The 25,115-nt window shown below is 32.0% G+C and overlaps 2 protein-coding genes across 4 annotated transcripts; one reads left to right on the top strand and one right to left on the bottom strand.

Moving 5' to 3' along the window:
* On the top strand, positions 1-25,115 carry LOC130447704 (mitochondrial amidoxime-reducing component 1). Of its 3 annotated transcripts, XM_056784667.1 has the most exons (7): positions 1-62; positions 122-344; positions 17,869-18,146; positions 19,856-20,035; positions 22,334-22,523; positions 24,001-24,287; positions 24,927-25,112. In XM_056784667.1, exons 3-7 carry the CDS (start codon positions 17,890-17,892, stop codon positions 25,036-25,038), a joined length of 1,026 nt encoding a protein of 341 aa, XP_056640645.1. In that variant the 5' UTR covers positions 1-62; positions 122-344; positions 17,869-17,889; the 3' UTR covers positions 25,039-25,112. The 3 variants fall into 3 exon arrangements, with proteins under 3 accessions (XP_056640645.1, XP_056640646.1, XP_056640647.1); XM_056784668.1 differs by lacking the exons at positions 1-62; positions 122-344 and adding an exon at positions 933-1,706; XM_056784669.1 differs by lacking the exons at positions 1-62; positions 122-344 and adding an exon at positions 13,396-13,466 and having other exon boundaries at positions 24,927-25,115.
* Positions 2,256-10,909, bottom strand: LOC130447706 (uncharacterized). Its single transcript, XM_056784670.1, has 5 exons — positions 10,711-10,909; positions 8,828-9,126; positions 6,302-6,509; positions 4,215-4,359; positions 2,256-2,472 (listed from the first exon to the last, which is right to left on the bottom strand). The coding sequence occupies exons 1-5, from the start codon at positions 10,790-10,792 to the stop codon at positions 2,292-2,294; spliced, it is 915 nt and encodes a 304-aa protein (XP_056640648.1). The 5' UTR covers positions 10,793-10,909; the 3' UTR covers positions 2,256-2,291.

Below are 25,115 nucleotides of genomic sequence, written 5' to 3'. Positions count from 1 at the left end.
ATTGCAGCTTCCTGTTTAAATTTACCTGGTTTACCAGTAGAATTGTGGATAACTATTTTGAGGTAAGTTTTATTTTATTTACGTTTTTATATTATTTGCTAATTTTTTTGTTTTGTTTCAGATTGTTAGATCCAAAATCTCTTCTAGCGACGACAAGAGCAGATGTAAGATGGAAAAATATTTGTTTGGGTGATTGTATTTTGAGAAACAGACTACAAGAAGCCTTGAAAATGGAAAGACGATTCGCTATAGAGACGATAATAGATCCTAGAAAATCCGTATCGACCACTAGAGATATTTCGGAAAAAACCGTATTCGCTGGTAATGTAATAAAGAAAAAAATGGTAAGTTCTTTTAGTCTAGGAAAATCTATTGATATTTTGAAAAGAAAACCAGAAAAGTTGAAAAATAAGAAGAAAATTGAACACAAAAATAAATTTGTAAGTTGTAGAATATGAATAAAAATCATTTTTTTTAAAATAATCAAACTCTGATCTTAATTATAAGTATTCGACAATTGAATACTGGGTACTACTAAATCTCTTCTTTTTTAAGTTTCCATGTCATAAATTGTCACAAAAAAGAAAAACTTTATAACAAACTAAAGAATAGTTTTTGACAAGATCTACTGTTATAATGAAATAAGAAAGTTCTTTTTTATAGTAACGACTTAGCTTTAGAGATATTTATATGTAAGTCTCCATTTACGACGTATTTATTTTCAAAGACGTAAAGATGACGGATCGCTTGAAGCCAAAACTTGTGTAGAAAAACCATTATTTTATTTTGTTACATTCAAATCTTCATAGTTCTTTTTTTTTTAAAAAAAAACTTACATTGTTAACGTTTATTTTTGCGTGTGTTATAACTGTTTTATTTCAAAATAACCTAGACAACACGACCTAAATAGAACCCTATAATTGTCATATATTCCTACAACTGAATCAGTCTCTTTTTAAACGTTCAACCCCACGCGTACATATTAATTTGTATAATAGGCAAATGATTCTAAGAACATTGCTGAGCTTGTACAATTGTTTTGTAAATAACAAAAGAAGCTTCACTTAAACGTCTGTCACTTTTTTCTGACTAATCTAAATGTCATGAAATTTGACACATAGTATTTTGAAAGTTGGTACTTTATAAACGTCATATGGATTTGTCAATGGCAGCGCCATCTGTGTGTCATTCACACGACTTATTGAGTCATATAGTTAGTCCAATTCAATTCTTTTCAATATTCGTTTTTGTTTGCTCGCTGTTGTCAAGTGGAATCACTGTTGATTCCTTTGGAATGTTCTAAAGTCTGTTTGAATAGCGTTTAGTAAAGGAACTTTTTCTTCGTCAGAATTCAATTGAAATCTTGTTGAGTATATGTGATATTTGACTGCTTTCTCCCAAAATTGGATCCCATAGGGTCTATAATAGCTTGAAGCTGACTTTATAAACCAGAAGTTTATTTTGTAATATAAATTTATATTGACGTCCGGCTGAAGATTGAATATTGGCGCTCTAAATAATTCGCAGTATGAGTTTGATTTATCGCGTAAACTTACGTATATAAGGGCGTTTCGTTAGCATCTTAATCAGTTTAGTTTTGTGATTCAGTGAGTGAGTTTCAAGATGTTTTGTATCATACCAGTGATCGCAGTTTCCTGTTTTGATTTACCTGGTCTGCCAGTGGAATTGTGGATAACTATTTTGAGGTAAGTTTTATTTAATTTACGTTTTCATATTATTTGTTAATTTTTTTTTTGTTTCAAATTGTTAGATCCATGATCTTCTGGCGACAAGAGCAGATATAATATTGAAAAACATATGTTTGTTGTATGTCCGCTTGTTCTTTTTTATTCTGCATTACTGTTTTCTTCCCCTCTTTATATGCTAATTTCAGTAAGCAGGCTTTTTTTCGCTGTTTAATTACTTTTTCCACTATTATGTTAACTTGCGATAATTTTTCTACAACGTTTATTATTTTTTCGGAGTTTTCTGTGTCTTTTTGTATCTCGATTTTTTTTTCATTTTCTAGCTACTTCAATATATTATCCAAGTTTATCATAGTCTTCTCCAGTTTCTCATTTTCTTCCTCTGATTTCCTATTTTTCACTCACCTAAATTCTTTTTGTATCTCCAATGATTTTTCAATTTCTCTCATTTTTTCCATTATTTCAGTATAAAACTCAATTTGACAAAAGTATTCTTCGAAATTGATGAGGGAACCTCAATACTATGTAATTATAAAAAACCTAACCAAATTCATAAGTATGTTTATATTTATTCTATAGGGAAAATTACAATTTATTTATCAATTTAACAATGTCATTCAACTGTGTTATGCCACTTATATAATATTTAGGCTTGTATTCTTCTGGATATTCCCAGTTGTTCACATCGACAATAGATGTAGCTCCACTTAATACAAGAAGTTTTTGATATCCACCGACTGTCGCGAATCCCATATCTTCGTTAATTCTTAAACAAGAAACATGTTATAGTTTCCAATTCATTAATTCAATCTAAACACAAAAAACTGAAAACACTCCTATGGAATGAAACTGGGATTGTCTTTAAAATAATAAACTTCATCGAAGATTGGATACGAATCAATGTAGTATATGTTAAATATGAAGAAAATGATATGATAGAATTATTAGGGATTATAAACGATGAGGAACTCGCTAAAGTACAATGTAACTTGACGCAAGGACTCTTTCTTTCATTAAGTCATAGAAGTTTATGTTTTAGACCCCATTAATGAGAATCTAAGCACCTTAGATCTAGATATCTGAGAGGCCAAATAAATAAACTTTCACGACTTATCCACCTATGTTTGATCTGAACAATGCCGAACGTATATAGAATATGGATCTGTTGTATCCAACGAGGATTCGTTTGAAACCAGTGCTGCATATTATTGAAATTTACTTTAACATTGCTATGAAACGTCAGCCGTCACCCGTCACCCGTCACCCGACAGCGAGAAAATGGTGGATGACCTTTTGGGCGTCACTAATTACGTAGTTTGTTATCTAAGTTGGTAATTGTAAGATTTGTTACGTGATTTATATGATTTATTTTCAATGTTAGGTTTATATTATGTAGATAATGCCATGTAGCGGTATAACGCCATCTAGCATTCACGTTGCTAATTAAATTTCTTAGAATTTGTATATTCTGTATTGGTAGATAAAACCTCTTTTAAGGAACATTCAGTTCATAAAAATCGATTTAGCAGAATCAGACTTAAAGTTACTTTTTCGTTATCCTGGAGTTGGCCACTCACGATACTGCAGCGTCGTAGGATTTGATCGCATCCAACGAAATTGAACGCAAAAGTGTCGTAAAAATCAAGGAAACCAATCGCAGAAGACGAATAATTCTCCATCACGACATGTCAGTTCAAACAAACAACGTTTTCATCAGTCAAAACATCGAATTGATGAGTCAAAATTAATTGCGAGGTTACTTGCATCTATTGCATCATGTCAAGCGGTTTTAAAGAGAAAAGATATCAAACAATAATCACAGTTTTTAGCTTTCTTTCTATATTTTTGGGTCATTATGTAATGAAGAATCAAGAATTTATATCGTGCAAAAGATCTAGTGAAGTATTCAGCCTTAAGGCTGCTTGACATGATGGAATACAACGTGCAAGAAATTGCATCCAATTTCCTAAAGGCCGTTTGACATGATGCAATACAACGTGCAATGCAATGCAAGACGCAATATTTCTTGATCAAAAGCATGCGCAGATGAAGTTCATGATTGTATCATACAAGATCTCGATATTATTGGTTTTGTACCGATTTTATTGCATGTAATCTGCAAGTTATTTTTGGCTTAACAGATCAGCTGACTAAAACTTAGCTTCGTTATTTTCATTGTTAAACTATTTACAAAATATTAGAAAAATAATTTGTTTATTCTGTATTAGTGGACAAAAAGCTCTTTCAAACAACATTTTTGTTGTTTGTTGAAATTGAAAGCAAAAGTGTTCGCAAAAATTAAGGAAATTAATTGCAGATGACAAATTATCCTCTACCACAAACAACGTTTTTGTTCAGTCAAATCATCGAATTGTTGAGTCAAAATTAGTTGCGAGGTCACCTGAAGAAGGTGTAGCAAAAGAGAAGTTGTCTATCTCAAAAATTGAGTAGCAGCCTTCGTTCATTTATGAATTTATGAATCGATTTTTGATTGTTGGATCAACTTACCCATCACCTATGAATAGAACTCGAGTAGGATTCGTTATATTCAGTCTCTCACTCACGAAGTTGTTGAAAGCCTCTGAAGGTTTTGCTAGTTGTACTGCTTGTCTTCCACTGACATATTGTAAAGCAGCGTGATAAAAGTAGTTACCTATAAAGATAGCTTTTAATATAAAAAAAAAATATTTATGCCGCGTTTCGAAATTAGGTACCGAAATTTTTCCTGTTTTTTATACACAAAATTTATTATGATTACGTAAGCTGGTTTGATCTGACTGTTATCGTTGGTTGTCAAGACTATTTAGAGTACACACTATGCGTGTTTATGCTCTCTTAAATACTAATCCTATTGTATATAGAAGTTATAATTAATTATATTTATGGTTGTCACGTCACATTAATAAAAAATTAGAGGTAAGTTATTTGATAAGTTAATGGAACTTCAACTGTCTAAGGGACGTATGGAACCGCTTAAGTAAGACGTTGAGGGCGGTCAGTTTACAATAAATCTTACAATACAAAACGAATACAATAGTAAGTAGGTAGATTTATGATTCTTCACAGTCGCATAAGACAGAAATTAAATAATCTGAGACAATACGTTAGTGGAGCATAAAATAAAAGACATATTGTATAATTTAATTTATGGTTAACAGATCTTAAATGGTTCTCATCAGGAGTGGCGAGATAATTTGAGTAAAATGCAATTACTATGTTCGATTGTAATCGTAAAGTCGATCAATATCGAGGATTTTTATTTCATTAAAACAACAAATGAATTAAATTAAAAGTGAGTTTAATAAGTTATTGTTGGTATTTCTAAAGGCTGCTTGACATAATGCAATACAACATGCAAGAAATTGTATGCAAATCTCTGTAAACAGTAAAAGTAAACAAATTCCTAATCTCAAATTTTACTTAATATTTTGTACATAGTTTAACAATGAAAATAACGAAGCTAAGTTTTAGTCTGCTGATCTGTTAAGCCTAAAGTAACTAGATTGCATCTTGCATGCAATAAAATTGGCACAAAACCGATAATGTCTAGATCTTGTATGAAACAATCAAATGAACTTCATTTGCGCATGCTTTTGATCAAGAAATATTACGTCTTGCATTGCATTGCATTGCACGTTTTATTGTACCATGTCAAGCGGCCTTAAAATGGCTTCCAATTTCTTGAACTTTGTATTGCATCATGTCAAACGGCCTTAAGGCTGAACACTTCACTAGATTTTTTAACGAAATAAATATTTGATTCTCTATTAGATAATAACTCAAAAACATAGAAAGAAAGCTAAAAACTGTGATTATTTTTTAATATCTTTTCTCTTTAAGACAGCTTGATATGATGCAATATAACGTGCAAGAAATTGCAAGCAATTTCAAGCCCGCTGGACATGATGCAATACAACGTGCAATGCAATGCAAGTCGCAATATTTCTTGATCAAAGTATGCGAAGATGAAGTTCTTCTGATTGTTTTATTCAAGATCTCGCACTTGCAACATTATCGATTGATGCTACGTTTATTGCATGCAAGCTGCAATTCTAGTGAAAAGTCTAGTTACTTTTATCGTAAAAACTAACCTGTTGATCAAGCTGCAAAAGCGAGACAGCGGTAGATATCATTATTGCCAATTATTAACTGACCACTTTTCTCTTGACTATTTCACTTAGCTTTGTTACTTTCATTTCAAACCTGTCACAAAATATTAAATAAAATTTGACGTTAGGAATTTGTTTAATTTACTTATTACTAATGTCAAACGACGTACAATAGAAAATCTATGAAATAATTTGACTTTTGAAAAAATTGCGTCCAATTTCTTACGATTTGTTTTGCACCATGTCAACCTAACAGTTTTTAGGAAAAGTTGACAATGCGGAGGGTAGATTAGTTTAGGTTAGGTTAGGTGAACGTGTACCTTCAGTCTCTGAAGACGATAACTTGGATATGGAAACGTGCGTCAGTCAGTGTAATTGTGAGTGTTGATTTAGTGTAAACAGTGTATTCAGTATGAATATCGCTAACGGTTCCAGAAATTCCAGCTTAGTCTGAATGAATTACTTTGAAACAACAAATATATTTACCAATTAATGGTCCGTCCGGTCCCACGGGGAGCTTTTTGTCACCAGCGGCGATTAAGAATAAACAATCTTTTCTTTTTAAATACGTCAGCGCTTTCTGTAGTTTGAGGAATGTGAGATTTACATCGAAATCGTAAATAACGGCACCAATTTTTTCGTCGTCTTGGATGTTTTGTATAATATAAGCGGCCGATTCTTCAATTTCTTGAGGCTAAACGAATGATTAATTGATTAAAATACATTTTATTTAAAAACTATTTGACCTGACCGGCTTCGTACTGCCTTAATCGATAAAAAAAAGACCTAAACTTTTGTACAAAATGAACTTAAAATAAACAAATAGAATAATTTTTTTATTGAAACAAATTAAAAAAATACTCGGTATGAATGAAGTTTTATTATTATTTTCGATTAATCACACATGATGTTTGATTACGCAAACTTCCAACTACTGGCCTTGCGATTTATTTATGGTCATTGCAAAAGCCAAACGTACCGGAAATTTTAAACGTTTAATGGTAAATTAGCTGGAATTATCGGTATACGTAGGATCAAGACATGCTTTCCTTTATATTTTTCCTTTATGATTGTGGCCTTAATGACGTTATTCATCACCTTTTTCACAGCCAGTCTTGTTCCAAAAATTGATGTCTATGAAAACCGACATTACACATATGAGATGCCCTCTGTAGATTGGTTTCAAAATGTTTGAGTTGAAATACCTTAGGAACAATGTAGTAGTTGACACAGGATATGGAATGAACAAGTTCTAGCATCGGTGAAGAAGACGACTTATCATCAATATTTTCAGAATACAGTACAACTTGAGCTGCAGCAACTTTATTTGTTCACGCAAAATCCAAAGAGGTTGTCATCGACGAAGACATAAAAAAACTTCACAGAAAAATATCGGAGAGTAGGAATCCTGAAGATATGTTCTGTTCTGTTCAAAATATTTACTAGAGCTTTTTTGTGCTTGTAATGCGCATGTGCTGGTTCAATGTGGAGAATAATGGAATGATTAAACATTTAATTTTACTTTACATAACAACAATAACATTAGGCTTTAAGTTGAAGGTTTGATTTGGTTGATTTACAATTTTCTCAGGTTTAATTCGAAAATACCGGTGGACAACGGAATGAGTTTCACTTGTTGATCATGAACTGAACTATGGCCACCTAAACCTTCCACTTCAGACGTTACGTACGTAAAGGGCTGATTGGCTGGTGACTTTTCTATGCCATAGAAAAGGGAACAAATCTCAACAAGTACAAAACTTATAACAGCAAAAAAAATTTGCAGAAAAAAACTCTAGTCTATTCTCTACTAGACTAATACAGCTGAAACTGAATAGTTTTGAAGATTTTTTAATCAGCTTGCTGATAGGTTTTCATTCAAGTATCTCAAACATGAGTGAGTACTTTTTAAAGTTACAAAGTGATAACTGAAAGTGATAGCTGAAAGATGAGAAGATCTTTAGTCATAATCCTGGTAATTTTCCCCCAGTTTCCAATAGACTTTTTTTGCACTTCTTTAAGTAATATAGTTCTAGTATAAAACAATCAATAATTTAGAAGTGGAAAATAATGTTTACACCCCGTATAAAATTGGGTAAATATCTAACAAACCGTCAGTCCACGTGGACTCATTATCTCCACTGTTTACCAATGAAACTATCTAATCGTAAACATAAATGCATTTCTATTGGCCGAAGCTGCCGGAAGGCGTATGTACATAATTTCTTCGAAATATTCCTGCTAAAAAGTCTGCGATAAGCATTGGCGTGGCTCGGTGAAATTAATTTGATTCATAAATTTCTTTAAATAAATAGAAATAGAGCGTTCTTTAGACCATGGGAGAATGAAGACAATGGAAAAGGAAAATATTCAGAAATCTGATAATGCAATCATAATAAGAATTGCTGAATTAACTAGAGGAAATAAATTTTCCATTAATCGAGTAGTCACGAAAGGGGTTGCTGTGGATCATTCACAGAATCGAAAAACATGTAGAGAAAAAATGAAATCAGTTGACAAAGCTATTCAATATTGTATACGTAGGACAAAACAACAACAGGTAGCAGATTGTCCAGAATACAATTATACAAGTTTAGAAACATTACGTCAAGTTTTGTCAGCATGTGGTTAATTATAACTCCCTAACAAGCCATTTTGCACTGCAAATAATAAGGCCTAAATAAACCCACAAACAGTAACTTACTGTTCACCCCATACGGCCATTTTTAAATGATTAACAGCTGATTTTGATGATTTGTTAGATTACTCATTTACTGTGCCTTTTTTGCATCCAAGCGAGATGGAACATAATATGATAAATTAATGACCAACCGCAGGGTAGCCTCTGATGTTACTTCATAAGATATTTGAAAAGTGCGCGCTGACTAATCAATTAGAGGAAGTGGGCGTGGCGCTGGAAAATCGCGTTCTACAGTGCAGAGTTCCCAGCGGCCAGTGTTGGTGTAGAACGACAATAAAGATCGAATTTGATTGAATAAATACTCAACTTACAGGATCTTCAGCTACATCGAAACCTTCCTTTCGTAACTCTTGTTTATAAGCTTTAGAAGCAATGGCAAATATTTTTTTTTCGAATTTTATTTTCCTCAAGTAATCAACCATACCCATAAATGGATTGATAATTTCATTTATATCGACTGTGAATTTATTTTTATTCAATCTTCTGTATGTTTCTTGTAGAGGAGCAGCTGCGTAATTTGTAATAAAATTTATTTTTTTGCCCAGTTTTCTGAAATTGTCGAAACATTCTGCTGCTCCTGGAAATGGTACCCATAATGTCCATAAGACTCCTGAAAATGATATTTTTCTTATAAGGATAATAACGATGGTGAATAGACATGAGAAGTTTTATGAATTTTGAACTCGTCAAATTTTGCAACTATCTATAACCTGTGAAGTTAGAACTCAGATTATATAACATGTAGTAAAATATCAGTTTTGTCCATATTTACTTTCACAATATATTTGTCTAAATTTTTTATTGTAATCTTTTTGCTCTGGCCTCAGCTTGACCATACAGTACTTTGATCAATGCATTCATTCTTCTCTTCTACTCGTTTTGCTACTGCACTTCTCTGAAAAACCTCCTTAGTACCTTTCCCTTCCGTTTTCTTTTTTTGTGTTCATTGGTCACTGTCATACAACACATACGACAGTGAGTGTCTTGTAAATGCACATATTTTTTATACTTTTATACGTTTCTATACTTCATATTTTGTTCACTTTCAATTGTTTGCAGATATTCAGATCCCTTTCCATCTCCATATATTTGGTTTATTAATGGTGGGTCACCTTGCTTTAAATCTCTTTTTGTTTAAAAATTTCCCGATAGGCCACCTTCTTGGTGTTTACCTAATGTAGTATTTTCTTAGGTATTCCTAGAGCGGCACACCGCTGAAATAAATGTTTTTACTTTAAAGAGGAGCTTCAGGTCCAATTCTTTCTCATAGTTATTGTTCTGGATTAGATTCAGAATGAAAATTTGATCACTAGTTGACCTGGTATTTGCCCATTTGTTCATCCAAGTATTTGCCTAATCCATTTCTCATGATTCTTGCTAGGACTTTGTATACCCCATATGACAAAGTTATACCTTCATAATTCATGCAGTCTGTCACATAACCTAATTTCTATTGGAATCTCATTCTTACCAGAACTTGTGCAATTCTTCATGTTATTTCTTAGTTTCTCTACGCAGAATTATTCATTCAGCGTTTCTTTTTCTCAAAATTCGTCCTCTTCGTTCCATTCTGTTCAATCATTCAGCAGTTCATTGTACCTAATATTCCCTCCAACTGTCCAGTTTTTTCACCCATCTTTGTTTCTGTAATATTTCTTCTTTTTGTCTCTGCACATTTTCTATGTTTTCCTCCTTTTCTGTACGTATTCCTGTTTAAATTCGTCCTTTGAGTTAACCATTTATGTTCTGCTTGGGTTCTCCCATCTAATGCTTATTTGCGGTCTTCATCAAACCATTATATTTGTCTTCTTTCCCGATATTCCTAGATGCTGCTTTGTCACAGCCTTAATTATTTTCTCAATCTCTGTCCACTTCCTGTCCACATCCTCCCACGATTGTTTTCTGTTGTAATACAACTTTTCATGACGATTTATTTTCATATTAGGTTTCTTTCTATAGAAAATCAGTTCAAAATAACATTTAGTATAACCCTGTATTTTTCAGTTTTCTGTCTGTCCTATAGACTGGATCAACTTTTTTTGAAACACCTTGTGTATGAATATCAATTCTCTGGAAAGTAATTTTCTATAAATATTATCAACGTATAAATAACCTTCAAATCCATCCTTGAGAATTTTATCAACATTTTTTGTTTTAAATTGGGTATGTGCATGAAAATTTACAATTTACTCACCATCTATATCGGTTAATACGTGATCAAAACTGTTTATGAATTCTAGTTGTTCCTCTTTAGACACTTCAGCGAGATTTTTCATTGTTGCGTTTATGTTAAAACAATTTTTTGTTAAATTTCTCTATATATATATATCACATTCTTGGTAATTTTGAATGAATTTGCAGGTCAGGCTCGTAACTTGAGAAAAAATAATTAAAATATTAGTGCGTAAACAAAATTGATAAGATACGAAATTAATAGATAAATGTTATAGATACGAGGGATCATTAATTTGCCACGAACTTTATCTATTTGAAAATCAGAACAACTTTTAATCATTATGAAACATTGAAATTATTATGACGATATGACAACTTGTTTTTTTATTAGGAAGCTAATATATATATATATATATATATATATATATATATATATATATATATATATATATATATATATATATATATATATAATACATTATTTAATAAAGAAAAATAATTTAAGTAGGAGTCACATGAAAAAAATTATAAAATAAATGTAACTTCACTATCTGACACAGCTCAAGACCGTGGTAGACCTGATGTACAGTTTTCTGTCGACTCTACTTTTAAAATCAAGAAAAAATAAGGGGGGTAAAATCAAAATATCATCAAAAAAGTCGTGATTTGGGGTTATTGGACACTATCTTTGTCACGAAACCTTCACCAAAATCGACTAATCTAATCTAATCTAATTAAATCTTGGGATTCGAGTTTCTTCAATATTTGTACATCATCAACAAAGGGTCGTGATTTGGGGTTGTTTGTCATCTTTTAATCCACGTCGAAAGACGATTTAATTCCATTATTTGACCAAGGCGGATGTTTCAAGTAAACAAATCAAATAGCAACCCTCGTGTGATAAATATTTCATAATATTTCAGGAGATATTGGAGGGCTGGAAAATGCTTCAACTATTTCCTGTTTATTTCAATATGTATTTCCATTTGTTTACATTAATTATTTTAAACTTTGAATAATGATATCTCTCTGTATAGCAATTTCCTGTTTTTTGTGAGAGAGATTCCTTACAAACTATTGACGTGAATATATTGTGTGAAACTAAATACATTCATCATAGAACTATCTTTCAAATGTAAATTTACTGCTTTGTGAATTTATTTATTAACAGGGCCGGTTGCAATTGCTGTCAAAAAATAATAATAATATCCAACATTTACACACCCAACTATTTACTATAAATCCAATCCCAAAGCAAAAACACAGTGATTAAAAAATGAATCTTTCATTCTATATATGTTTGTATCATCATATTTCGGTATAAAAGGAAATATTCCACATTATCTTGCAATGTATTTTAAAATAAATATAAAAGTGTGCCTTATGTTATTTTTACAAACTCATCTCCGCCTTGGAGCCGGTCCTGCTTGGATATTATGGAATTCTAAAATTCGGCGAAGGCGACGTCTTGGACGAAGTACCCGGAATTCGTTCGATCTTTGTTTTTATATCAGTTTTTAAAGCAAGCGGTTTATTAACATTGATTTGAATAATTCCTAGGAAAGTCTTTTTATTTGTTTCTTCATTTATCCAGAAATATTGGAATTCTTTTGGGATAAATATATAATGAGTTTTTGTAGCTGGAATTTCCGGAACCGTTGGCGATATTAATACCGAATACACTGCTTACACTACATCAACACTCACAATTACACTGTCTTTGGAGGTAAACTGTTTACCTTCAGTCTCTGAAAACGATAACTTGGTTATCGCAACACGATTCACACAGTGTAATTGTGAGTGTTGTTGTAGTGGTGTAAGCAGTGTATTGAGTATATGTAGCGCAGTTGAGTTCAGTTTATAATAAATAGTCGTAGTGAACAGACCGAAATAAAAAGTAATGCAAGAATTTAAATAAATTTGTTAGTTAAGTGATAGTGATAAGTGAATTATTATAAGTTAGTTAAATGTAGTGTATAGTATTTAAATAAATCAAGAATGTGAGAGACTGTTTATTAATTCACCCTACGAATAAAAATAGTACAAATAAATAAGAAAAACATTACGTTGTGTATTCATTACATTTTGTTTTTGGTTGTTTTAATAAACTTCCGTAGATTTGTTTAAAAATAACTCAAGGTCGTTAGTGTGGAAGAAATGGTCAATCGACTTAATACAAACCTTTTATTTAACTTTTTATTTAATAATATAATAAACCCGGTATTATTTACCTCTCTTGGATACAAAGTATTAAAAGGATTTGTGTTATTTTATGTCCAGACAGGACCAAATCCTAACGAAACTAGAAACCCTAGGGGCCAATTAATTCATATTTCATATTTTGGGTATTCCATTTGCATATTTATAAGTAACGTATTCTACGAAAAAGTTTTATATGGAATATTCTAAAATGTACAAAGCCTCAGTTGCTAGTAATATGTGCTGCTCATGAGTATTATTAAAAAATATCTATATACGGGTTTTATAATAATGTTTGAGATTCAAATGATCGCTTTACCGTAGCAAAAATAACACATTATTTCAAAATTTTAAAATTTCCGTTGTATTATCTTCCATATTTTAATGTTAAAGAATGCAAAATGTATTTTAACTAGTACTAGTGGGTATGTAGACATACATGTTTACGTGTATTTTGTGTTGTATACCTTCAAGTCTTGTCATGGTATCCCGACCTAGATCACATGTTTTGATCTACAGTTAATACGAGATCTGTTGTATTAGCATGTAATTGAGTTCTAGCTGACATAAATTAGGGTAAGTGGTTGTTTTTAATTGATAATTACTTTTATTGTTATCATTATCGAAGGTTAATTATTCCAATTGTTGATTTTTAATCACATTCTAATGAATAAATACGTTGAAATGTGACACTTAAAGAGAATAAATTTATGTATATAAATTATTTCAAATTCGAGACTCTGCTTCTATATAAACATCAGAGTACATTTATGAGAATATATTTTTTGATGTGTTAAAAAGTAGAGCATGTATTGTGTAATTTTCTTTTTTTTTAATTTTGTATTTAGTCATCTAGAATTTATTTTGCTTAAAATCATTTTTCGTAGCGCCTTAGTTTTTTTAATTTTATTGATATAATGCAATTTTTTAATAACAAAAATAGTAAACAGTATTTTGGTTAAATTTCATTTTTCATGCATATATAAGTGGAGAAGTAAATAAATAAGATTTCAAAAATATGGACAGTAAATTATACTGACAATTATTATAAAATATACAGGGTGAGCTTTGTAATGCTCAACTTCGCTATTGTAAAATTTATCTAACAAAGTTATTGATAAAAATTGTAGTCAACGACATGCTGCCTATTTGGAAAATATGCTGATATGTACAGGATGGCTCATGAGACATAATAACAATAAAATTCGTAATAATTCGTAATTTAGATATAAGAATGGTCATATCTTTCCAAATATCTCATATAGAATGCGGCTAAATTACGTAATAAATTTAACATGGCAACGTAATCGTTAATTTTGAGATGAACATTTCCCCTATAAGTTTAAAGGCTTCTCTTTTTATAATCCATAACCAAAGCTAACATTTTTCAACTGAAAATCTTTAAAAAACAAAATATTTTTGGTCTTTCGCATTCTTTATAACTGCTTTTTTGCTTATGAAGTACGGACAAACCGTCTCGGGTGTATCCCTAACCCCCTTTTTTATTTTTCTCTGTGTTTTTAGAAATACTTTCACTAACTTAATTTAATCTATCAATCTAATTATCTCCTCGGTCTCCCGTATTTTTTGTAGACAGAAAAGGAGTTCACTTGTTCGTTTGGGTGTGTTTCTAGCTTCTTGAACTGCTCTTCTTTCCTGGCATCTATTATATCCAATACTTTTCATAGTCCCGGTTCGCCTACATTTAATTTTGACGCATTTTACATAGGGCGGAAATCTCAGTATTTAAAAAGGGATATCAATACGATAAAAAAAACTGTATTAAAAAAACATGAAATATCAAAAAAAAACATATGTACTTCAGTTCATGAGTTCATAGTCATGAAAAAAACTGTGATTATTTTTTAATTTATTCGGTAATTGTAATAGTATCGTTTAACTCTCGCAGCTTGGTCAGATTAGGTTAGGTTAGGTTAGTTTGGGTTAGGTTAGGTTAGGTTTTTCGTATTCAGAATGAATATATTCAATAAAAATTCATATTCGTGAAAATATAGTTTGGGGCGGGGGAGGGGACTTATTGGTGTTAAAAGTTTGAAACCAGTATTGAAATTTGGTCTAAATTTTTAATATGCACCCACACACTATTGTTTTTTTAATTAAATTTAATTAAAATTGAAATATCGTAATTCTTAATTAATTAATATCAGTAATCTTTATTGTTGATATATTTATATAAATATTTGTTTATTGTACTTATTGGACCATAATTTCGGTCCTAGACGATAAATACATAAGTATTCGAAAGCTTGGAAATATATTAGAGTTAGTACACTTTGGTGTTTAATTTTGCCACAATCCCACTACGAAATGTATATAATTGGGAATGTCATATTTTGATAAACTCCTAAGTAGATCGAAACGTCAATATTTTTACTTGTTTTTAAAACTAATTTAGGTAATTTTATACTTTCGTGGTCCCCTCGTTTTTTGGCTCTATAAAATCGAAAAATCATCGTTTCGATGAATTTTTTTTTAAATCTTCCTTTTTACGGCGAATTTATGAAAAAAAATATGGGAATGAAAAAATTAAAACTTATATTGGTAAGGTTAAGTTAGGCTAGGTTATGGGGGGGCTGCTAAAAATTCAGAACAAATGTTCACATTTGGTTTACTCTTTGAATACCCCCTCCCTCGCCTCTCGCCCCACTCCCAATTTTCTCTAACAGTCAACTTTAGTAAAATACCATTTTTTTAATAGTGAGAATTTTCAATTATTTGGAAAAAAGTTATCAACAACTACATGTGAATGAGTGCATTTTCATGAACATTTAAAGCCCTAAAACCAATATAAGTTTTTATTTTCTAGAGCCATAAAACGAGGGGACCTCGAAAGTACAAAATTACCCCAATTTACATTCAGAAGAACCCTAAAATTAAAATAATGTAGTATAAAAATTATATTTATTTATTACCTATTTCTGAACGATTCTAATGTTTGTATCCGATTTTTATTAGCCTCTATGAATGAAAACACCCCATAAGCGAGAACTTGAATTAGTTATTAGACAAATTATCGTTTTTTTAATTGATCAAATTAGATCAAGAGTACAATTTCAATTACGTAGAAATCATAAATTAATAAAATTCCAAGTTGCTGTCTGTTGAATTTATATACCAAATATAATAAAATGTAAATATTTGATTTTGCATGATTATCGTTGAGTAGATTCTGTTTGTATATTGTATAATATATAAAGTACATTCCAAAAATTTCCATTGTTGATAAATACTATTTATATTTCATCTCATTAATATCACACTGATGTTCTTATTATTAAAGTATGATATAAACATCAATAATCCATCTTGTTAAAGTCAAATAACGAGGCTACTTCAATTACGAACAAAGGGCGTGCGTATTATTGTTTAAAAGAGTTCCGAAATAATCAACATTAATTGTTAATTGTATTTTCATCATACTTGTATATGCTTTGTCAAAAATACAACGAAATATAGGGCGTTTGATTTGAGAAAATGTAACTTCAATATGGCACAGCATTCTGGAACACTCTGTAAAATTGTAAATAAGTTTGAAGGTTTTGATACCTTCAAATTGACATCTCTAAGAACAAATAAATCAATCACCTTGTATGTTTGCTGTTGTTTGTTATAAACATTTTTAAAGTATTTTTTCAGACCTTTATAATGAGCTTTTACAAAACCGTTTAGCATGAAAATTAAGCGAAAATAAGATAAGTAACTCGAATTTGAAAAAAGAAAAAAATATCGGTAAATTTGACAGCATGTGCGGCAAAATTAAAATTTTTTTTTAAACTCACGTAGCTTGAAAATTAAACGAGATATAACCGTTTAAACTATTGATTTCAATACTAAGGAAGGGTTTTTTTACCCTTTAACATCAAAATTCTCTAATGAAAAGGGCCTAGAAGGGTTGCAACTCTTATGGTTTTGTAGCTTATGAAATTTCCTACAAAATGATGTATAGATGAATGCAAAAAGCTAAAAGGGAAGCCGAGTTATTATTAAAAAACCGAATACATTTTTCTAGATATAATACTGGAAAATTACGAAACGTCTAAGTTTTGATCTTTTTGGAAGTATTTATTATTTTATACATGCTGTGTCTCCTTTGTATTTATATTTTATTATATTTTTTCCATTCTGAGGGGTGGTTTTTGGTGGTTGTATTATTAAAAATATTGAGGGTCAGATTTCTTATACTGAAGAAAAAAATCTCCTATTACGATCCAAAATAAAAAAATTTCATGATTTTTACCACATTTTTTAAACAATCTTTGTATGAAGGGTTTTTTTAAGGTTAGGTGAGCTGTAAAATATCAAAATATTAAAGTCATGATACAAAACAATCAACATTTATTATATTTGAACATAACTATAGCCAATTACCGCTTTAATTCACTAATTTTACAATTTATTGGAGTAAAAAATAAAAAGCATACTTTGCGACTAATTCAGGTTTGAAGAGGAGGATAAGTTGAACTTAATTCCAAATTTTCAAGAAGATCGATGAAGGCGTGTGCTTTTTTTACAATTTTTCGTGTTTCGTCCATTGTTAAAATGAAAAATAATGGGCTTAGATTATTCCTTTACTTTATCCCTTTTTTTCACATCAAAACCATCTGAACCTCGTTCATTCAGTTGCACTTTGTTTTACTTTTTTATAAGCGCTTCTTCAAATAAGATTTTAACGTAAAAACAAAAATAATCATTGAAATCGGAGGATTCATCGAATTTCTAGATCCATAAAACGAGACGACCTCGTTAGTATAAAATTACCATACAGGGTGTTCCCTGACTTGTTACAGAAAAGTTGGGAGTGTGTAGATGTGACATCAGAAAAATTCATCTCGTTTTTGAGTTATAGGCATTTGAAGTTGTGAAATCACTCCCGAATTTTTCGTCCCGGAGCACCCTGAATATTAAAAGACGCTGTATAATAATTTGGTTATATGTTGATATAGTTTATTAATTCTAGTTTTGATAATTTGAAACCAATATGACTGTCGCTCAAATAGCAGCTAATACAACTGTATTAGCAGGCGCTGCAGTTCTAGCTTACTTGGGATTCCAATTTTTCCAAAAGAAAAAGAAGGAAATCATACCGTGGAACTGGGAAGAAGTGGGTAGTTTATCACATCTGTACATATATCCACTGAAGAGTGGACATAGAATGGAAGTAACTAGAGCAGAATGTACCGAAGTTGGTTTGAAACAAACAGAAGAAGATGAAAAAGTTTTACAATTACGGGATAGGTACGTCAAAAACAAAATAATATTCAACTTATTCGTTATATTGATAACATCGACCTTAGAATTGAATCCTATTTCGTCTAATTTTAAAATTATTTTGAAATACGAGAGCTATTTGAGAAGTTTCCGAATCTGAAGAAATTTACAATTATCAATTGTAGATGAAACCTGGGTCCACCATTGCACCCCTCAAACCCTTGCAAAGGTCGAACCTGCCTATCATCTTGCTTGACAAGTTAAAGGGAAAAATTGCAAAAAGCGACGTCATTTGCAAAAAAATTCTTTTCAATTAGGACCATGCACCTTCTCACACTTCTTTGATCGACATTTGGTTAAATTTATTAATTGCACTTCGAATTGATTGAACACTCTTTCCTGTTTTCTAACCTCAAAGTTGTATTTGCAGGAATAGAAGAAGACGAGTGTAGACTTAAAAGTACTATGTTAAAAAATAGGTTTTGATTTTCAAAAATTTAACGCTAAAATAAGTTATGACTGAAATGTAAAATAGCTTCGATAGTTTAATGGTTCTGGTATGAGACTTACATTCCTATGGTTGCTAGATTGAATATAATTAACGATGTGATTAAAAAAAGGCAATTTTTAGTCTTAAAATATTCATATTTATACAACGAGGTTCTTAAGTTTCTAGCTATTTTCTTAGTTTTCTTATCTTTTTCTTCCCTAATAGTTTCCTGCATGTAGATTAGGGATTGAATCGCCCTACACCCTATACAAATTAGTTCTTGTTCCTAAAATATTGACCTCCTTTCAATTTAATTATTTCTCTTGTTTTACTTCTCTTCTTAGCTTCCGCACATTTTTCTTTTGTTCTAGCATTTCCCTAGATGTAGATTTGAATATACGTTGCCTTGCAATATGTACGAATTAGCCAATATACAAGTCGATGTATATTAGGGATTACATCGTACTAAATCCAGTACAAATTAGCCCTTGGTACCAGCAATACTGAAATTTCTCCAATTTTTTTTCGTCTCTTGTTATATTTCCAATAACTCGGATCCTTTTTAGCTTTTTTCTTTGCTTTCCCACCTTTCTCTTCCTTTCTATTATGTTCCTAGATGTAAATTAGGAATCACATTGTTCTCCATCCAGTACAAATTGGCCCTTGGTACCAGTTTTTTTGAAATTTTCCTAATTTGTTTTTGTCTTTTGTAGCAAAATCATATTGATATCGTTTACTCACTTCAATATATCAATTTTATGGAGTGGACATCTTGACCTTGAATTTTTTACTAAAAGCAATTTATTTGGAACGAGATCATCATCATCATCTATCAGCCATCTCCATCCACTGCTGGATATAGGCCTCCTCTAGTTTAAACCATCTATCTCTATTTTGAGCTGTATGTATCCAATTTCCTGCAATTTTCTTTACATCGTCACTCCATCTTGTTGGCGGCCTGCCTCTACTTCTCTTATCCATTCTTGGCCTCCACTCCAATATTCTTTTCGTCCATCTATTATCCGTCACTCGGGCTACATGGCCTGCCCATTTCCATTTCTTTTGGGCTATGATTTCAATAATGTCCTTAACGTTTGTTCTTCTTATGTTCTCATTTGTAATTCTATCCCTTCTCGAACGAGATACTGACCTATTACCACATTAATACCCAATATTATAGAAGATTCCGATGACAGTCACTAATGACTTTGTTATTATTTGATTAATAATTTTCAATATGTTTCAGAGGATTAGTAGTTTACGCTGAAAGAAATAACGAATTCAGAACTGCTAGGACGTATCCCCAACTGATGCAAATCGATATTAGTGTCCATGATGAAAAACATTTAGCAATAGATGCACCTACTATGAGGACATTGTATGTCAAAATTCCAAATAACACTGACAATAAGGAAATTAAAATCAAGTAAGATACTAGATCACATTAAATTAATAGGTTTTCGAAAAAGTCGGAGAGTTTTGAGGAATGATCCGAATACAGGCAATTTCATCGATCATATTAACGACGTGGTAACAAGTGTCACTATACCAACTTTGGCAATGATGAAAGGGTCCAGCGTTGGAACGCTTGACGGGTTAGGTTACCGGAAGGGTTCAAAAGAAGCGTAGCAAATCCCAAAAGGAGTTGGGTTCAGGATTAATTCAACCCAAAGAAAAATATTCAAGATTTTTAGGACTCCTTTGGGTCGTTAACCAAGGAAAGAGTTGTGACATTTGTCACATCTGTGGAAAAACTTTACAATATTCTCCTCAAAGAAAGTTGCCTTCAATTCAAGTAGATCGCAAACAGACTTTGGAACTTCTGAAAATTCCATAGACAAAGCAGTAATAGTGAAACTGCGGTTTTCTTCAACCATTCTGTCAATTCGTTGAACCAGGTCATCCGATTTGCGTCATGGCCCCCTTCATCATTACGGCCATCTTTAAACTTTCGACACCATTTACGCAAAACACCATCACTCATGAAGTTTTCCTCATACGCACGACTCATTGTCCGGTGGTTTTCTGCAGCACTATGGCCTTCAGCCTGTAGAAAACGAATCACATTTCGCAAATCACACTTGGCAACGCCGACTGACGCCTGAATGTCAGTAATGTGTAGTGCGAGCTGCGTAGTCGCCTATAGCGCATAACCATTTCCTTTTGCCCGTGTAGCGTCTGCACGGAGCGATCGGAGGTTGAAAAAAAATGGCCCTCTTATGTTTGAATGAGAATCTCAGTGTCGTTTTGTGTTTTTCATTTGAATTCACCTCGTGAAATGGTGAGAACTAAAATCGAAAATAAAAGAGAAATACTTTTGTATTTGCTCGGTTTAGAATTATATTATTGACGTTTGCTGGTCGCAGATTCCATTTGTCGACTTCCCAGATGTTGGAATTTAGTTCTTCCGGTTTTATCAATGATTGGAATTGGTTGATTACTTCGACTTTCTGAACTGATTTCACGGATTACAAAAAATGGTAGCGCCTCTTAACCTAACCTAAGATAAAGTAAACATAACCTAAGATAAAGTGAAATTTACCTAACTTAACCAGAAAGTACGAGGTCTGGCTATTAAATAACGAGACTGGTTACGAAAAAGAATTTTATTATAAAAATTATTCTACATTCGAATGCTCCCTTTCAATATACTTCCCTGTCCTCGTCACACATCTTTCCATATGTTTTTCCATTGACTGAAGCAGTGCTGGAAGTCTTCTTTGGTGGTGGCCTTTAGGAGCTCTACTGTTTGTGGATTTACCGCTTCCATCGACTCAAATCGGGTCCCTTTTTAAACTGATTTTATCTTCGAAAACAAAAAAAGTCGGACGGTGCCAAATCTGGTGAGTATGGCGAGTGTTCGAGCACTGGAGTGCGCTTACTGGCCAAATACTGCTTCACAGATAGCATTGCTCTCTCGGGCCTCACTAAAGCGCTTACACCACTCAAACACACGCGCACGAGATAGAGAATTGCTCCCATAGTCTCGTTATTTAACCAGATTTAGCCAGACCTCGTAGATCATTTTCTCACTTTAGTAACACGAGGCAGTTTCCAAATCGAATGTTAATAAAAGTTAATAACAATGATTTTCGTTTTTTAAAAGCTTTTCCTCAATTCATGAATCCCGTTGAAAAAACTGAACAGGAAGTTAACCTTTTCAATTATTTTTAAACCAGTCAGTACTAGTTTTCGACATCCGGGTCTGCGATAAATGGATTCTATGACCTTGAAAATGCCAAGATAACGTGTTTTTATTATGATCTTTAACCAAGCAGAATTCGTAAATATAACCAAAGTTCGCATTAACTGCGTTTTAAGAAAAAAAGTTATATAGGGTGTTCCAAATAAAATTTCTATCCATAAATATCTCGAGTTATGTTTATCTGTAAAAATTTGTACTAGAGGATTTCAGTACAGTCGAAACATTTGTTAAGAAATTACAAGTTACAAAATGAAACTTTTTTTCAAAATTATATATTTTTCAGTTTTAGGAGACAGAGCGTTTATATTTTTTAACATTTTTTTAATGATACATTCAAGGTAAATGTACTGAACAAAAAATATAAAATTAGATCTGGATTATTATTCCAACAAAAATTGGTTGAGTATTTATTCTTTCAGGGTGTTATAGAAATTTTGAAAATATTAGATCACAGATACTTTGAACATCCTGTTTGGTTAATTCAAAACTTGATATGGAAATGTTTTTTTCGCATTTTAGACTTCACAAAGGTGAAGAATGTTATTCTATCGATTGTGGAGACGAAGCAGCCTTATGGTTTTCGAGATATATACTAGAAAAAGACACTGGATTGCGCCTAGGATATCACGACGGTAGTCAAAGGAGAGATATCACGAAAACTCATAACAAATATTTGGAATTTTATAAAAATCTAACAAATTCATCTATAGTAAGTTATAAGTGATAAAGCGAAATAATTTTTCCACTATTTTTATAAATTTTCATCATTTCCTGATATATAAACTGATTATAAATTCCAATACAAATTTTTTTCTAATCTATACAAATTTTTGTGAGCTGAATCATCACACGTATCATTATGCATTCAATTCCAGGATTTAATTGATTTATTAAAAACTAATCAAAATATTTATCTAACTAAACTAATAAATCTTATAGGTCAATGAGCAAACTTCTTTTTTCCCAGTATATCTATCTACGTCAATCTTACAGCAAAGTATTGAAAAATAAAATACTAAAGAAGCCAGTCAAGAATTTAGCCACTCACCTTGTATTTGTCGATATCGAAAAGGCCTACGAAACGGTACCGTTGAAAACGCTGTTCGATATATTGACGAAATCTGATCTCAATAATGTGTATGTTCGAGCTAATCAGAACAAATACTGAAAGTTGAAAGGTTAAGTAAAACTACGACATTCAGGTAGCTGGAGAACTAAAATTGCGAGAACGAGAATAGATCTAGAGGATAAGTAGTTAACAACCAAGCTTACGACGAGGACGATGCAGATTATGTGCCAAAAAAATTGGACAACGAATATGCAAAAGAGAATATCTGCCGGTTGGAACCACATAAGGAGACCGAATTTCAAATAAATGAAGTTGGACGATGTAGACAATTCAAATACCTAGGAAGTATAATTTCAGAAGCTGGAACAACCAAAGAAGATATTGGATATAGGGAAAAACTGAACAAATTCTGAATCCCATTGCTTTGATCAGAAAAAAATTACCTTTTTTGGTCTCCTGATGAAACTTCTCCATTGAGGTCTTATTTGAGATCAATTGGCGAGCTCCGTTTCAGTCTTCTGTTGTTTGGTTCTTGGGTGGCTGTAGTCGTAGATTAGGATGGCTGTCCAGCTTCTTTCTTGTACTGTTCCTTTTATTATTGAAAATAGAGTTCTTGATGGATCGATTTATTTTTGACGTACCATGGTGCATTGACTAGTGGTCGAAGGATTTTAGATTGTCCTCGTTGCAACATTACCTTTTTTGGTCTTGGGAATGTCCTGATGAGATTTCTCCATTGAGAAGGTCTTATTTAAGACCAATTGGCCAGCTCCGTTTCAGTCTTCTGTTGTTTGGTTCTTGGGTGGCTGTATTAGTTGATTAGGATGGCTGTCCAGCTTCTTTCTTCAACTGTTTCTTGTATTATTGGAAAACGGAGGTGTTCATGGATCAATTTGTTTTTGACGTACCATGGTGCATTGACCAGTGATCGAAGGATTTTAGATTGTCCTCGTTGTATGAGAGGAATACTAGATTTGGTGGCACATCCCCATAATTCTATTCTTTAGGTCCAGATGGGCACGATAACTGCCTTATACGAGTATAATAAGATTTTATTTTGTAGTGAGACTGGTGATCTTCTACCTAGTAGCTAATATAGTTTTTGGAAATTTTTTAGGGTCTGTATTCCGATCTGACAAGCCTGTTATTGGTAAACCAAACGTCTGTGAACGATTTGAAACAAAGAATAAGTAATACCACTATTTCCGCTAACAATTTTCGACCAAATTTGGTAGTTGATGGACTGGATTTGAAGCCGTATACCGAAGATAATTGGGAATGGATTAAAATTGGTGACGTCGTATTAAGGAACGTCAAGGATTGTACAAGATGTACGATGACGACTATCGATCCTGATACAAGTATCCGAGATAAAAATAGGGAACCTCTAGCTACACTAGAAAAGTAAGAAAACTTTAGATTTTTTATATTAAATTTTATTATTGATAGAACTGCTATTCAGGACCAAGGCTTTCTTCAGAAAGGGTTCATAGCTTGATACTAGCGTCTTTATGGCATGATACCAAGGTCTTTACAGCTTGATACCAGAGTCATTATAGCATGATACCAGCGTCTTTATAGCTTGATACCAGGGTATTTATAACGTGATACCTTTATAATATGCTACCAGGGTCTTTATAGCATGATACAAGCAGCTTTATAGCAGGATACCAGCGTCTGTATAGCATGATATCAGGGTCTTTATAGCATGATACCAGCGTCTTTATAGCTTGATACCAGGGACTTTATAGCATGTTTATAAGCTTCCTATGTATTGACGTCACTGCACTGCCATAATGGTAATGAGCGTTATAGCAGAAAGTTCAAACCAAAAATTTGATTTTAAATGTAATAATATATAAAATTTCGAAGCACTTTATCAAAATTTGTGAAATACCGTATCGTCGAGTTATATAACGAAACAGAACAATTAATAAAAAAATTAAAAAATGTGATAACCGCCAAAGTGTAACAAAGAAGAAAGAATGAGTTTTTTATTTCTATTAGTTTTTTGAAGTTGATTTTAATATTCATGGATTTTAGGTACAGAATGAGTAATGGTCCCGATGCGTTACCAGTGATGGGAATCAATTTAGAAGTCAGAAAAACTGGAATTATAAAAGTGGGAGATAAAGTTTTGGTATCTAAGAAATAATAGATTCGGCAAAATTGATAATTAGTTGTTTTAAATTAATATAGTTTGTGAAAATAAACAAAAAATCTCGTTAATAG

This window comes from Diorhabda sublineata, chromosome 8 (genome assembly GCF_026230105.1).
Source record: "Diorhabda sublineata isolate icDioSubl1.1 chromosome 8, icDioSubl1.1, whole genome shotgun sequence".
In the NCBI taxonomy this organism is placed as follows: domain Eukaryota; kingdom Metazoa; phylum Arthropoda; class Insecta; order Coleoptera; family Chrysomelidae; genus Diorhabda; species Diorhabda sublineata.
The sequence above is the reverse complement of the archived record's forward strand: the minus strand, read 5'-3'. Positions and strand labels throughout refer to the sequence as shown.